The sequence below is a fragment of the Neovison vison genome, chromosome 4 (assembly GCF_020171115.1).
Source record: "Neovison vison isolate M4711 chromosome 4, ASM_NN_V1, whole genome shotgun sequence".
Classification (NCBI taxonomy): Eukaryota; Metazoa; Chordata; class Mammalia; order Carnivora; family Mustelidae; genus Neogale; species Neogale vison.
The window spans coordinates 83595505-83611951 of record NC_058094.1 but is presented as its reverse complement, the minus strand read 5'-3'; the positions used below and the strand labels follow the sequence as shown (position 1 = coordinate 83611951).

The 16447-nt window shown below is 33.3% G+C and overlaps 1 protein-coding gene across 2 annotated transcripts in view; it reads left to right on the top strand.

The window, feature by feature from the left end:
* Window positions 1-16447, top strand: part of SNTG1 (syntrophin gamma 1) — a 939244-nt gene that overhangs the window by 760498 nt on the left and 162299 nt on the right. For both annotated transcript variants that reach the window (XM_044245618.1, XM_044245617.1), the window contains one exon: window positions 5859-5897. In XM_044245618.1, coding sequence (XP_044101553.1) covers window positions 5859-5897 — 39 coding nt within the window. The remainder of the gene's footprint in view (window positions 1-5858; window positions 5898-16447) is intronic.

Here is a 16447-nt window from a genome sequence, read left to right as displayed (position 1 = left end):
TGCAGGTCACTTTCAAAGGTCAAGAAAAGCAGAAGATAGGAAATCCTACTGAGAGGTACGATAATAATTTACTGGCTAAGCACTGTGCTCAGGTGTCATAAAATATTTTTTTAACAGAAGTCTATTTAAATCTCACGGTACTCAATCTGCCATTTCTACTAATGCAGTAAACTCAATGTTGATGATTCTTAGTATCGTAGCCACTTCAAAATTATAATTCAGTCTTTTTTGGGTAAATACTAAAATTCTGGGTCTCCTCTTCTCCCTTTCCTCCCTTTTCCCTTCAGGAATAATGTTTCACTTCAGCATTAGTCTCTGGAAACTCTTCTGTGCAGTCCGTACCATGCACTCTGAATGTCATGCTTTGTCCCTGACGCACTTCCCGTTGTGTGTGATCCTACCAGTATCTTCAGCTCACATGTCATGAAGCTTCCTTTTGTCTTCCAGCACTGCTATTATTTTCTCATCAACCTAGCACTCATGAGAAATCTTGGATTCTGTTCTTCAGATTAAAACACTTCTTCTAGCTATAGCTGTTCTATTGTTTTGAAGCCATGCTTAATAACAGGATTCTGTGAAATTGAAGAAGAGAGTCCAAAGCTCTCCACTGGGATGTCACAAACTAATTTGTGCTTTCTATGTCTACTTCCTCAAAACTTGGCCTCCCATGCCCCAACCTATCCCCTCCTCTCTTTATCTCTCTCTCCATGCTTTTGTCTCAGTCCGGAAATTATTCTTCCTGGGAGATGAGAACTTGCTATTAATCATCAAGCATTCCTTCCAACTCTCATGTATAGTATTAACTCCATGTTTTGAAACCATTAGAATTCCTATAGACATTCAAAGTTAATAATCTAGAAATTTATTTTCTTTAGAAGTAATTTGCTTTCAATACCAAGTTAACCTCAGAGAATTTGATTCTTTGTTTTGAGATATCCTGTCTTTTCATCTGTTCAGCAAACATTGATTGAATACCCACTAAGACCTAGACAATCTTTTACATGTAAGAAGTAATATATGGAATAAAACAAAAGTCTGAAATTTCTCTAAAGGGAGGGAGCAAGCCGATCATAATACAGAACATAAAATAAATAGTATTTCACAATGCTAAGTGATATGGAAAGAAAGAAATTTAAAGAAGGCCATTTATAATGGGGCACTATTTTAGACCTTTATTCTGCTATTTCTAAGCCTAGAGGTTTATGAAGAAATATCAACTTTCTTTTTCATAGCATAGTAACTTAAAAGAATTCATTTGTTTTCTTTTGGTCCTTTCACCTATTTTAATGAAAAAATTTGTTCAGGTACCTATTTGTTTATCTCAATTTAAAATTACTCAATACATTCCCTAGTTAGGCCATATGAACACAGATTAACTAGGAAATCTTTGCAGCTCTCCATGGATTGTCTGCATTGTAAAAACATTGTATGCTATAAATGATGCATGTGTTTGTGCTGTAAACCTGAAAATATCTGTCTCTCCCATTTATTTTGAAGTACTGCATTTTTTTTATTTAGAAGGAAATGTTCCAGTGTGATTCTAGAAAAAATAGAAATTAAAGTACTATATTTTGTTTTCTTGAACAAATCTGAAAGAACTTATTTAAGGATATATGATAGCATAGGTTTGATTTTGAATAACAATTTTTATTGAATGTCATTGTTAGTAGGTACTACACAAAGAAATGCCATTTGTTTAACCTCAGCCATGAATTTTATGTCATTCGCAAAACTAAAATCCCATATTGTGGGAACTAAAAGATAGGAGAAGGTAGAATTTCCATTCTCAAAGTGACTTCAGCAACCTAGGAATCAAAGGTAATTCCAGAAATGACCCACTGAGTTGGGCCTTATCATACAATTGCACAATAAAACAAAAATAAGTTGATATTTGATTTTTAAATATTTGAATCTCATACCATACTTTTATAAAACTTATGTTCTCAAATAAAATAAGAAATTATCATCACCTAGATTTTGTTTCCTTCGAGTAGGTCACACCATTCTGAATCTAGGCATCGTCTTTCAAATATGTAGATCAATTCACATGTTTGTGAATAACTGTGGCATAAAACTTCTTGGATATGCAAAGCCTCCACCTTTGGACATAGCACTCAGTCTCAGCTCATTTTGTTGTAGTTATCTTCTCTACAGGACCATCACGTTTTACTACCTGATGGAAGGCCAAATCAACTTTGTTTCTTTAGCCATTAAATTAATTTTCCTTCTTTTCTGGAACTCTCTATGAAGTTTTAAAGCATCTGTGAATCTTTTAGAAGAGGTCATGTAATTTTTATCAGATTTACAAAGAGGTATGTGATTAAAAATTATTTATAGAAAAACTTTGTTGTCTTTGAAGTAAGTATCTTTCCTTAAGGTTTCAACATAAGATCTAATTCTGTATTCATCTTGAAGGTAGAATATCTACATAAATAAAAGTCATATGCTTGAGAGATTTGTTTATTCTTCTCTCCTTTCCTTCTTCCTTTCCTCTCTCCCTCCATTCTTCCATCTTTCTCCTTATCATTTCTTTGTGAGTACTGATTCAAGTATTCTTCCTATTTTTATCAAGATGTGAGGGGGTCATGAAAAAAAATACACAATGCAAATTGTATCCTCTTATACTTCCACACAGACATTAATTATATTCCAAATTCTTAGCTTAAATCAACATGATGTTAAAACATCCAGTGTTTACAGATTTGTCTTTCTCTTTTGGAATAAAATCTTTAACATGGATTTCCTTCATCTGAATGCACTTTACTTGATAGTTGTCAATGTCACTTAAGATTCTTATAGAATGACATGTTAGGCAATCATAGTCAAAATCATACTCTGCTTCCTTTACAGCTTTGGGATTAATAGTTTAAGTAATCCCGCTCCATAAAGAGCTAGTTTGATGTATCTGTAATTATATACTTTTGTCTCTTCAAGCCTTCATGTTCAGACACTGACTCTTTTTGTTCAATATTATATTAATTTTTCAGCTTTGCGTAATACAAATTACTGGTTCTGATAACACATGATTAACATTGGGTTCTAACAAAAGCATCTTTTGGACAAATTTTAACTTTCCTTATTTGAAGAGCAGTCTAAAATTATGCAGAGAATTTAGGATTTCCATTATTTGGAATTAATATTGTTGCCAAAAGAAGACAGTTTTTAAAACTTTGCTCAATGAGTGCATTTAAGAATATATTATAGTTTTTTTTATAGTTTGATATTTTATTACTTTTAATAAATAAACATTATTTCAACCATACAACATACAGCTTTATTTTTAAAAATAAGGTTAAATTGTCATTAATGTTTCCAATATTTTTATCTTATCAAGCTACTTTATTGATATGATTTCTTATAACTACTAAATGAGTGATTTAAAACAAAGTACTTCTAGCATTTAGCATTTCCTATGTTGAGTGTTATTTATAATTTAGGTTTCCTAGAATATGCTTGTAAATGTTAAATAGGCATACTGTTTCCAACTGATAAAGACTTTCACATCTGAGGAAACTTCAACTAATTCCTTATTCCTCTGACCGTGGCATGCCTGCAAGTGATTCTCTGGAGGTAAATGGTGGGCAACCTATATTCTGGAACCCAGCCTGGTTCACATATGGTTGTCACTCACTTGGTACTTGCGTATATAAACCCTAATCTAGAGTTGCCAAGAAAACTGAAAGGCATTTGCAAAAGACATCTTTGCTTAGCTTCTTTAAAGCATTCTCAATGTTGGAATGCCTGGGTGCTCAGTCAGTTAAGCGTCTGCCTTCAGCTCTGGTCATGATCTCAGGGTCCTGGGATTGAGTCCTACATCGCATGGAGCTCCTTGCTCAGCATGGAGTCTGCTTCTCCGTCTCCCTCTGCCTGATACTCCCTCTGCTTTTGCTCTTTTTCCCTCCCTCTCTCTCTGTCTCAAATACATACATACATATATACGTACATACATATGTACATTATCATTGTCTTCAAAGGAAATACAAACTTCTTTTATATTAATTTTATATATTATTATTTATTATATTAATAGTAGTCATCACTTATTAAGCTCTAACTTCATGACATTTATTTTTTCATTAGTTTTTCCAACAAATACATGTGGTTAATATTGTTGAGGACATTTTACAAAAGATGGAGATTAGACACAGAATAATTAATAACTGTCTAATGATATTTAACAACAGTTACAGCTGGATTTCAAATGCAGGTCTCTATGACTGCAAAACTTTACAATGTTATTATGCATCTACATTGTGGCTCCTGTGTTGCACTTAAGTTCGTTCCACACTGAAGCCACTTGGACTCTTCAGATTCTGTAAACTAGCCTCATTATGCTATTGTCTCAGCTTGGAATGACTTTTGTTTTCATGTTTCAGCACTTCGAGCACCATGACTCACATCAGTAGAAGATCATTAAAAGGATTTTAGAAATGAATGAATGACAGTCTCAACATTTCTCTTTGCATTTATTAAATCTAGACATGTATGTGCATGTGCACATTTACATACAATACTGTGGCCTGAGCATTGTTATGATTACTCAAATTATTCAGTCTTTTTTTTTTTCAGTTAAAAAAAATAAAAGTTACAAAGCTAGATAGTTCATGCTGGAAGACAAGGGTCCATACAAAATATTGGTAGAATTTTACATTTTTTTATAATAATCCATAAGAACTAGCAAGAAGCATAGTTCCACAAAGTATTCAATATGGATTTTTTTTTTTATTGATTAAGAAAAGGTGTTTAGGAAGCTGTTTTTTCTGTCCATGTCTCTAGACTATACTGATTTTAGCTTAAGATGCCAATAGTTTTAGAGGTTTCTTTAGTTGATTCCTCATCAAAGCAAAAACTATTTTGTAATTACTATAGCAGTATAAGAAAGATATATGTTTTTTGTACATGTACCTGCTGAAATCACATAAATCTTCTAAAGTTTTTTTTTTATATATTTTAAATGACACACAGTTTGCCAGAAAGTATTTTCTTACACACAATTTCATGATTCTCTAATTTTATGCATCATATCAATTAAATTTCCTGTTATTTACACATTTGTCAGTAAGACAAAAGGAAACAAAACTAACAAAGAAGGAAAAATAAAATAATTCAATAAAACAATTTCTAAGTGGAAACAGTCTGTGATTAGGGTAGTGTATGGTTATATTGCACAGAGTTAGCAGTCTTTAAGTTCTCCAGAAAATCAATGAGAAATAAAAATTGGTTTAATGAGTAAAGATTCTGTTGAACAAAGACTTTGTGTGTTATAAGGTCATTTGTCTAAATATGATATTCATTTTTCAGTTGGATTTTGAAGTTTGTTTATATGAAAGAGGAAATCCTTTCTCTGAAGATTCATTTTAAGTTGTTTTGAAATGTTAATCATTAAATTATCTTAAAGTAAATGTTATACTTTATTTAGGGTCCTGAGTGAAAATATTTTGACACACATACTTTATCTTTTAGTGTTGGAGTATTATATTTCTTCTATTCTCTTCAGTGTTAAAATACATTTAATATAATATTTCAAACTGAAAAAATAAACTACAAAAAGTTACTCTATATTTTCCATAGATTGTTATTTAACATTATATGGAAGCAGAGGCTTTTCATTTCTCAATAAATGAGAAAATTGTTAGATTAAAATCTTTCAAAATGTTTACATGTCAAATTTGGAATACTTTTGATAATCAAATTTCAAAAAAATTATAATTAGTGTTTGACATGCAGTGATTTTAATATGTCAATTTAGAATATCAGTATATATTAACTCACTTAAAATAGATTCTACTAAAATTTGGGAGCTCTCGTGTAACTTTATGTTTATTGTTCTCACATTTATTATTTATTTATTGTTGCAGATTAAAAAAATCAACAGAAATTTTCCTGTAAACCAGCAGGTAAGATGGAAAAGTACTTGGAGAGACATATCATGCATTTTTTTTATTGTATCTATTATAGAAGATAATCTTGATTGCACTTAATATTTAAATGGTAATAATTGGCACTATCATTTCCTCTCCAGGAAAATACATACTTTATTAGATTTCTTTCATATTACATACTTTATTATATTTCTTTCATATCTGTTTCTCTAATCATATTAAAAGCAGTTTTAAAAAAAATTTATCTAAGTAAACTAAATCAAAACTATTTTCAACAAAAAACATATATTTATTTAAATATAATATTGAAGACCTAAGAGAGCTATTTCCATAAGATAGTTTGACTGTATCTTAACATGTGGGAAACCTATTTTTTTAATTTTAATTCCAGTTAATTAACATATAATGTATTATTTATTTCAGGGATAGAATCTAGTAATTCATCAGTTGCTTAAAACCCCCAGTGCTCATTAAATCAAGTATCCTCCTTAATGCCTTTCACCCAGTCACCCCATCTCCTGACCTAGCAAACCTTAGTTTGTTCCCTATAGTCAAGAGTTTGTCTCTCTCCATTTTTATCTCATTTTATTTTTTCTTCCCTTCTCTTATCTTCATCTGTTTTGTTTCTTAAATTCCACATTTGAGTGAAATCATATGGTATTCATCTTTCTCTGACTGGCTTATTTCATTTAGCATAATACACTCTAGTTCCATCCACATTGTTGTAAATGGCAAAATTTCATTCCTTTTGATGGTTGAGTAATATTTCATAGTATACCCCCCCCATATCTTCTTTATCCATTCACCCATTAATGGACATTAGGGCTCTTTCCATAGTTTGGTTATTTTAGACACTGCTGCTATGAGCATTGGTGGCCATGTACTCCTTCAAATCACCATTTTTGTATAGGAGATCTATGTTTAATTGATCTAAAAGTTAGAAGGAATTTTCAAAATTAGGTGAAGGTATTTTACATGAATCTAAATGAATGCATAGAATGAAAGTGATGTCTGATTAATCTAGCCAAGAATCTAGTTGATTTATTAGACTATTGATTATAGACTAAAATAATTGATTATAGAAAATAATAATTCTACTTATAATTTTATTAAGCTGAGCTTAACTTTTACTTTGCCTCATAAACATTATAAAAACATTTGTTTGAATGAGGAAAGTAAGTATAGGCTCAGTTTTGGACTCACTCAAGTCAGCAGTGTGTGAGGTTTGTGTGATGATAGAGAAGCAAAGGCAAGCCATGCATTTCTTACCCTTGACATCAGCCTCAATGTGTAAAAATTGATCAAGCTCTAAACATCTAAACTATATGGGGCGCCTGGGTGGCTCAGTGGTTAAAGCCTCTGCCTTTGGCTCAGGTCATGATCCCAGGGTCCTGGGATAGAGCCCCACATCGGGCTCTCTGCTCAGCGGGGAGCCTGCTTCCTCCTCTCTCTCTCTGCCTGCCTCTCTGCCTGCTTGTGATCTCTCTCTGTCAAATAAATAAATAAAAATCTTAAAAAAAAATAAAAATAAACATCTAAACTATCTATTTATAAATGGTAGACCAGTTACAAGTTAATTTAAATGATAAAAATTTTAAATAACTCTCTTATGAAAACCAAGTTACTTTTATCATCTAAACCTCAGTTCCTTCATTGGTAATTTTTTAAAGTTCAACTACCTTACATGTTTATTTTTGAAGATTAAATAACAAATGTGAAATTCTTTTTTTTTTTTTTTTAGATTTTATTTATTTATGTATCAGAGAGAGAGGGCGAGAGAGCAAGCACAGGCAGACAGAGTGGCAGGCAGAGGCAGAGGGAGAAGCAGGCTCCCTGCAGAGCAAGGAGCCCGATGTGGGACTCGATCCCAGGACGCTGGGATCATGACCTGAGCCGAAGGCAGCTGCTTAACCAACTTAGCCACCCAGGCGTCCCACAAATGTGAAATTCTTGATATATATGCCATTATTACCATTAATGTGTTAAAATTTTAAATTTGCTTTTTAGAATACATAATTTATATTATTGCATAAATTATATTATTAATGGTGCTACTAGCCCATACTAGCCCACAAAGTTATGTGTGACTGAAATACTAGTGAAAATAAATCTGGATAGCTCAATATATCTACAAAGCTGTGAACTATGTCTTTCCAGCCATAGGCATACCCCATTTCCTAGCCTCAGGTCCTCACACCTGAGTCATGCTGATATCTTAGGCGGATGTAGAAGTTGGAGAGATGTATGTGCTGTGTGTCTCATCACATTCCACTGTGGTTATGTCTCATGCCTTTGTTTGTGGTGCAGAGATCAGGGCTCTATCCCAGAGCTACTGATACACTAGTTCTGTGATGATACTTCGGAAACTCCCATTGTGACTCCCATTCCATTCCAGATGCTTCTGATCCTAATAGGATGTTACATAGGAAATACAGTTTGGCAATTGTATAGAGCTATAGTGGATGGAAAATTCATTAATGAGAAATTATTAAAATAGAAAGGAGCATCAGCCTTTGAGGAAGGTTGTAATGCCCTTCAGTAAACATAGTCATTTTATTGTTGGATACATAAAAATGTAGATCTGCTCATTTATGGAATTCTTGCCAAAAATATGAGTGATGAATGTTTCTTTAAGAATGACTCCAATTATCTGTGTTATCAACCTTCCTTGCCCTTTCTAACCTCGACATGTGAAGAAGTATTAATAATTAATGTAATTTATGTTGCTATAAATATTTCATAATTGTAATAATTCCACAGTATTCTTTATTTATGATGACAGCTACATTTGACACTTCCTACATTTTCCCTTCAATAACCTGCAGGATTCTTTGCCACCTCTTCATTTATCTAGGTTTTGAATAATAGTAAAGTAAATAAGAATCTGAAAAAACTTAAATATAGAGTAAATAGTAAGAACTGTTTACTATTCCAACCCACACACATATAATAAATGTAGGTAAGCATTAGCATCCATAGCTTTTTATTTTCTAGCTTTTTAATATTATTATACCAAAATTTTATTTGAAATCTCTTAGCATCTTACATTTTTAAAAATCATAATGAATTCTTTTTGGCATTTTAACAACTGAAAGCAAGAGTTAATAGATTTTTACCTTACTACTTTCCATCATGGAAATGAAGACACCCAGGATATAGGATTTGTTTATAGTTCGATATTCTTATTTCCACACCATTGGAAAACTTGCCTGCATAATTTGATAGCAATGCATTCGGAGACCAAGGTACATTCCCTATTTAGTAAAATGTGAGTTACTTTAATGAATAAGCATCTGAAAACACATATAATCTCATTTCTTCTCCAGATTTAGCATTCAAACAGGACTCTTGGACTAAACAACATTGTGTTGCTTTAATATCAAATTTTTTCTAACTTAATTTTGATGTAAAGTTTTCTGAAGCTTTAATTATAAATATACATGTTTATACATATGTTTTTGATTGAATAATTTAGGGATATATCAAAATAGTCAAGTGTTATTAATGAAAATCAAGTCCCTTCATATCCCCGATGCTCTATGTCTGAAAAAAAATAAATAAATAAAATAAAAGATGCCACCCACTTGAAGAAAAGTCTTCTGCTTCCTCTGGGATTCAGTTTTGAATTTGTGCTATCATGTGGTACAGCTACCCCCAACCAGAACAAATTAGAATAAAATAAAACATAAAGGGGACTGGAGGATATTACTATTGTCTAATGGGCCAGTGTTAGAATTTAGCTCTGTAGGGACACTCCCACAAACCAGGATGCATGAGACTTTCAGTAAAATACTCTCATGAAAGATTTAAATCCAAAATGTTAAATTATTGAGTAAATAGATCACTATAGGGGAAACCATAATTTAGAGATTAAAAAATTCAAAATTATTTTTTGAGGCATGGAGGGTTAGAGGAGAGGGAGAGAAAATTTTAAACATGTTCCATGCTCAGCACAGGACTGATGTGGGTCTTAATCTCATGACCCTGAATCATGATCCATGCCAAAATCAAAAGTTGGACATTTAAGTGACTGAGCCACCCAGGCTTCCCCCCAAAAATCCAAAACTATTTTAAATTATCATGTGCTCTTTAAGTAAAGGAATAAAAATTATAAGTCAAGAACAGGATATTGTGTTAAAATATATGGATTTTCAAAAGAATCAAATAGGAGTTAAAATTTTTTAAAAGAGCATATTTATTTATTTATTTAATTTTTTTATTTTCAGCCTAACAGTATTAATTTTTTTGCACCACACCCAGTGCTCCATGCAATCCATGCCCTCTATAATACCCACCGCCTGGTACCCCGACCTCCCACCCCCTGCCCCTTCAAAACACTCAGATTGTTTTTCAGAGTCCATAGTCTCTCATGGTTCACCTCCCCTTCCAATTTCCCCCAACTCCCTTCTCCTCTCTAACTCCCCATGTTCTCCATGCTATTTGTTATGCTCCACAAATAAGTGAAACCATATGATAATTGACTCTCTCTGCTTGACTTATTTCACTCAGCATAATCTCTTCCAGTCCCATCCATGTTGCTACAAAAGTTGGGTATTCATCCTTTCTAATGGAGGCATAATACTCTATAGTGTATATGGACCACATCTTCCTTATCCATTAGTCCATTGAAGGGCATCTTGGTTCATTCCACTGTTCGGCGACCGTGGCCATTGCTGCTATAAACATTGGAGTACAGTTGGCCCTTCTTTTCACTACATCTGTATCTTTGGGGTAAATAGCCAGGAGTGCAATGGCAGGGTCATAGGGAAGTTCTATTTTTAATTTCTTGAGGAATCTCCACACTGTTCTCCAAAGAGGCTGCACCAACTTGCATTCCCACCAACAGTGCAAGAGGGTTCCCCTTTCTCCACATCCCCTCCAACACATGTTGTTTCCTGTCTTGCTAATTTTGACCATTCTAACTGGTGTAAGGTGATATCTCAATGTAGTTTTAATTTGAATCTCCCTGACGGCTAGTGATGATGAACATTTTGTCGTGTGTCTGATAGCCATTTGTATGTCTTTATTGGAGAAGTGTCTGTCCATATCTTCTGCCCATTTTTTGATATGATTGTCTGTTTTGTGTGTGTTGAGTTTGAGTAGTTCATTATAGATCCTGGATATCAACCTTTTGTCTGTACTGTCATTTGCAAATATCTTCTTCCATTCCGTGGGTTGCCTCTTTGTTTTGTTGACTGTTTCCTTTGCTGTGCAGAAGCTTTTGATTTTGATGAAGTCCCAAAAGTTCATCTTCGCTTTTGTTTCCTTTGCCTTTGGAGACATATCTTGAAAGAAGTTGCTGTGGCTGATATCGAAGAGATTACTGCCTATGTTCTCCTCTAGGATTCTGATGGATTCCTGTCTCACATTGAGGTCTTTTATCCATTTTGAGTTTCTCTTTGTGTGTGGTGTAGGAGAATGGTCAAGTTTCACTCTTCTATATATAGCTGCCCAGTTTTCCCAGCACCATTTATTGAAGAGACTCTTTTTTCCACTGTATATTTTTTTCCTGCTTTGTCGAAGATTAATTGACCATAGATTTGAGGGTCCTTATCTGGGCTCTCTATTCTGTTCCACTGGTCTATGTGTCTGTTTTTATGCCAGTACCATGCTGTCTTGGTGATCACAGCTTTGTAGTAAAGCTTGAAATCATGCCCCCCATTTTATTTTTGTTTTTCAACATTTCCTTAGCAATTCGGGGTCTCTTCTGATTCCATACAAATTTTAGGATTATTTGCTCCAGCTCTTTGAAGAATACCAGTGGAATTTTGATCAGAATAGCATTAAAAGTATATATTGCTCTAGGCAGTATAGACATATTAACAATGTTTATTCTTCCGATCCAAGAGCATGGAATGGTCTTCCATCTTTTTGTGTCTTCTTCAATTTCTTTCATGAGTGTTCTGTAGTTCAAAAGAGCATATTTAAAATTAAAATCAGTATGTGTGCTGCTGAAGTGAGCATTAAAATTAAAATCAATTAACCAATTGAATAATAGAACAGATGAAGATGAACTGAAAGGGAATGTGATCAGAATACAACACACACAGAAAAGGGTAAAAAAATAAAAGTTAATGTAAGATATGAATTTTAGAATGAGAAACTGAAAAAAAAACTTCAGAAAGACTGGAGAAAATGTATGAAGGTCAATGTATGAAGAGAGACATGGCTGAGTTTCTGTGAGTCTTCAGATTAAAGAACTAAACCAACTCCTGAGCATGGATTAAATAGAAATGAATCCACACCAACAAAGGATCTGAAACAAACTCAATATCCATCAGTGGAATAATTTGCAACCATTAAAAGGATAAACTAGTTCTGTTGGTACTAGTATAGAAGGCCATCCAAGAAAGTTTATTAAGTGGTAATAGTGAAGAGAAGAATAGGGAACAGAATAAGCCACTGTGTTTTAATAAAGGAGTTGGAAAGATACATACACATGTTCTTACTACAGAATTAAAAAAAAATCTTGAGGAGTTACGTAAGAATCAGGTAAAGGTGTCAAATCTGAGAAGTATTACAGCCCAGTCTCCTTCCCGTTGGGAGGGTTCCGTTCCCAAGTTCCTGTGCTTAAGTCTTATGCCTTTCCCTGGAGAACCCTCTCTTTTCAATTTCCACTCATTTTGTTGATTTAAGTTCCCTATTCAGTTCCTGCAACAAGGAATTGCATTTTGTTTAGTTTTGTTTTGAGCTCAGGTGTGTGTTAGCTCCATTGTTCCTGATACAAATTCTATTTTCTAATTCTGCATATAGGGATCAGCTCAGAATACCTTATTTATTTGACATCTTTTGGCTTTGGTCTTTACTATTGGAATAATTGGAAAATTTATGTGCTTGCCATTTAGGATGTATTTCTAAGAGGTGTCAGGTTGAGCGTCTTTATGTGACATCAGTTTATGTTTTTAAGTGTCTGCCTTCAAATTTTGAATATGTTTCTATTTTCTTCCTATTTTTTTGTTAGTACTGGATTCTCAATACATGAAGGACATTTACCCCTTGTATTTCTGTGTGGCCTAAGTTAGCAAAAAAAAAAAAAAAAAAAAAAGTATGTAGGGGCAGAGAGAGAGGGAGAAAGTGAATCTTAACCAGGCTCCACACCAAGTGTAGAGCCTGACAAGGGATTTGATCTCACAACCCTGAGATCATACCCCGAGCCAAAATCAAGAGTTGGACACTTAACCAACAAAGCCATCCAGGTGCCCCAGCAAAAAACACTTTTGTGGCTCATAGGATTTCTGTTGTACTTAGAAAGATTTTTTTTTTAATTTAAAGGTTAAAATAAGTAAAAAACGATCCACTGTTTATGTCTAGAAAATTTAAGTTTTTATTTTGACAGTTAAACAACAAGTTTTTATAGGACCCTAAGCATTTCTTTCTTATTGCATTTATCACATTTTGTGGTATTCTCTATTAACCCATCCTCCTTCTCCCACCCCAAACTCAACTGTAAACTCCTAAAGATAAAGGTATTATTTCTTGTTCTACCCTTAGCTCCTAAAACAGTGCTGTACATATCAATCATCCTTCTGGTAGAGACCTCAAGGTAAAGATCTTTGGGAATGTCTTTAAATATCAAAGGAGATTAAATCTGAGTCTTCCTCAAAATTTAAAGCTTCCTTTTTTTCATAAAAGATTCTTAAAGAAAAATACAAGGTATAGACTAGAAGAAAATATTTGTGAATTTTATTATCTAATAAAGGATTTGCATCCAGAATATATTTTTAACAACTGAAAAGTGAATAGTTAGTAAAGAAACAACTCAAAAAAAGAAAATGTGCCAAGATTTGAATAGACAGTTCACCAAAGATGTACCCAAATATCAGATAAGCACATGAAAAAATACTCAACCTCATAAACCATAAAGAAAATGCAAATTAAAAACACAATGAAATACCACTACTTATACACTGGAATGGTTAATTATAACTGTTCTTGCTAAGTATTGGCAAGGAGAAATTGGAATTGTTATATACAGCTGGTGGGAATATAAAATGGCACAAACAGGACCGCCTGGGTGGCTCAGTGGGTTTAAACCTCTGCCTTCGGCTCAGGTCATGGTCTCAGGGTCTCTGCTCAGCAGGGAGCCTGCTTCCCCATCTCTCTCTGCCTGCCTCTCTGCCTACTTGTGATCTCGCTCTGTCAAATAAATAAATAAAATCCTTAAAATAAGTGGCACAAACACTTTGAAGAGTTGGGTGGTTACTAAAAAGTTAAATCTATGCCTACCATGTGGTCCAGCTAGTCCACTCCTAGGAAATGAAAACATGTGTTCTTACAAAGATTTTTTGATAAATGTTCATAGGAGCTTTATATGTTTATAGCCCCAAACTGGACACAGCTCAAATTCCAACAAGTGAATGGACATTTAGTGTCATGTCTATACAATGGAATATTACTTACCAGCAAAAAGGAACATGCTATAACACAGATGAATCTCAAAATAATTGTACTGAGTGAAAGTAACCAGCCACTCTTTCCTCCAAAAATAGAGTATAGGTTACATGCTTCTATTGTGATAATATTCTAAGGATTACAAATTAAGGTACAGAAATCAGAGAGAAAATCAACAGTTGCCTGGGGAATGGGAGGGGTGGGTGGTGACAGAAAGAGATTATAAAGGAGCATGAGGGAACTTTGTAGTGATGGATATGTTCATTATGTTGGTTGTAGTGATGTTTTTATAGGTGCATATGGGAAAACTTATTAAACTTTATCCATTAAATATGTGCCATTTATTTATGTCATTATACCTCAATAAACTCTAAACCATTCTTAATGTTAAAATGTCTGGGAATCAAATAAGTTAAAAATTATATTAAACCAAGGTTATTGGGATTTGGTTTAATCTTAATTGTTGTCTAGACTTGAAATTAAAATTATGTACCTCCCAGTTCACTTTTCGTTAGGAGTAACTTTCTCATTTCCTCTGTACATCTAGAACATAACCATTTATGTTCTCTATTATGATTTTTATCAGATTTATTTATTAAAAAATGCAATGAAATTCCTCTTCAATTGATATATTTAATGAAAAGCATGGAAAAGGGTGACAGTGGTCTTGGTGTTAAGTATCTGTTAAGCCAGTGATATTCAGTGAGGTGTAAAATTATGTTACAATGATTTTCCCAATAAATTAGAGATTGTTTAGATGAGCAGACCTGTATCACACTGCTGTATATACCTAAATCCTCTATCTAATGATTTACTGTATTTTACCATTTTTAATCATCATTAACTAAAACTCCTCCATTGTGAAGAATACCTCATTATTCTCATAAAAATAACATTTTACAATGAATATCTTCTGTGATTACTAAGGAGATTACTAATGGAGGATTAATTCATCATAAAAATATAATGAACTCCCTGTATATCAGGCACTATGCAAAATCGTATCATTAAATTATAATATTTTGAGTACATAAACATATTATTTCAAAATAAAATATTACCTTAGGTAGTTTATTTTATAGAGGGATTCATTTTGTCTAGCTATAATAATTGGTATATATTATTATAGATCTATAGAATTTATAGAATGCTGACAACAGCAAAGAAAAGTGACCAATTGTCTCTAATTGTGTTGGGAGAGGTAAGAAATTAAAAAAAGTCTTCAAAAATCCATTTTTGGCATAGCGTCAAAGAAGATAGAGGAGTAATGATCTCCAAAACTTTGCTTTTCTATAAAAGCAACCAAGAAATTGCAGAAATGGTCCCAATAAACTTTTCACAACTTTGAAAATTCACCAAAGGCTTGCTGAATCCAGGGAGTATTTACAGGCATCCTTCGAAAATATTGCAGGTTCAGTTCCAGACCACCAATATAAAGTGAATATCACAATATAGTGAGTCAAATGAATTTTTTGTTTCCCAGCTCATATGAAAGTGCCACTGCAATCTATTAAGTATGCGGCATCCTGTCTATTTAAAAAAAAAATTATTGCTAAAAATGTGAACTATCATCTGAGTTTTCAGTAACTCAAAATCTTTTTGCTGGTGGAGGGTCTTGCCTCAATGTTGATGGTTGCTGACTTATCAGGAGGGGATGTTTGCTAAATGTTGGGGTGACTGTAGTAGGTTCTCAAAATAAGACAACAGTGAAGTTTGATGCATCAATTGGTTCTTCCTTTCATGCATGATTTTATTTATTTATTTATTTATTGTTATATGTGATGTTCATGTGTGTGAAATGCTATTGAACAGGATTTCACCCACAGCTGAACTTTGTTCAAAATTGGAGTCAATCCTCACAACACCCCAACACACTCACACTACTTTATCAACTAAGTTTATGTAATACTCTAAATCCTTTCTTATTTTTCAACAAATTTCACAGCATCCTCATCAAAAGTAGATTCCATTTCAAAAACCACTTTCTTTACTCAGCCATAAGAAGCAACTCTTTATGCATTCCAGTTTGGTCACAAGATTGCAGCAATTCAGTCACACCTGCAGACTCCACTTCTCATTCTAATTTTTTTTGCTATTTCCATTCCATCTGTAGTTACTACCTCCATGAAGTCTGGAACCGCTCAAAGTCATCCATGACAGTTGGAATCAACTTC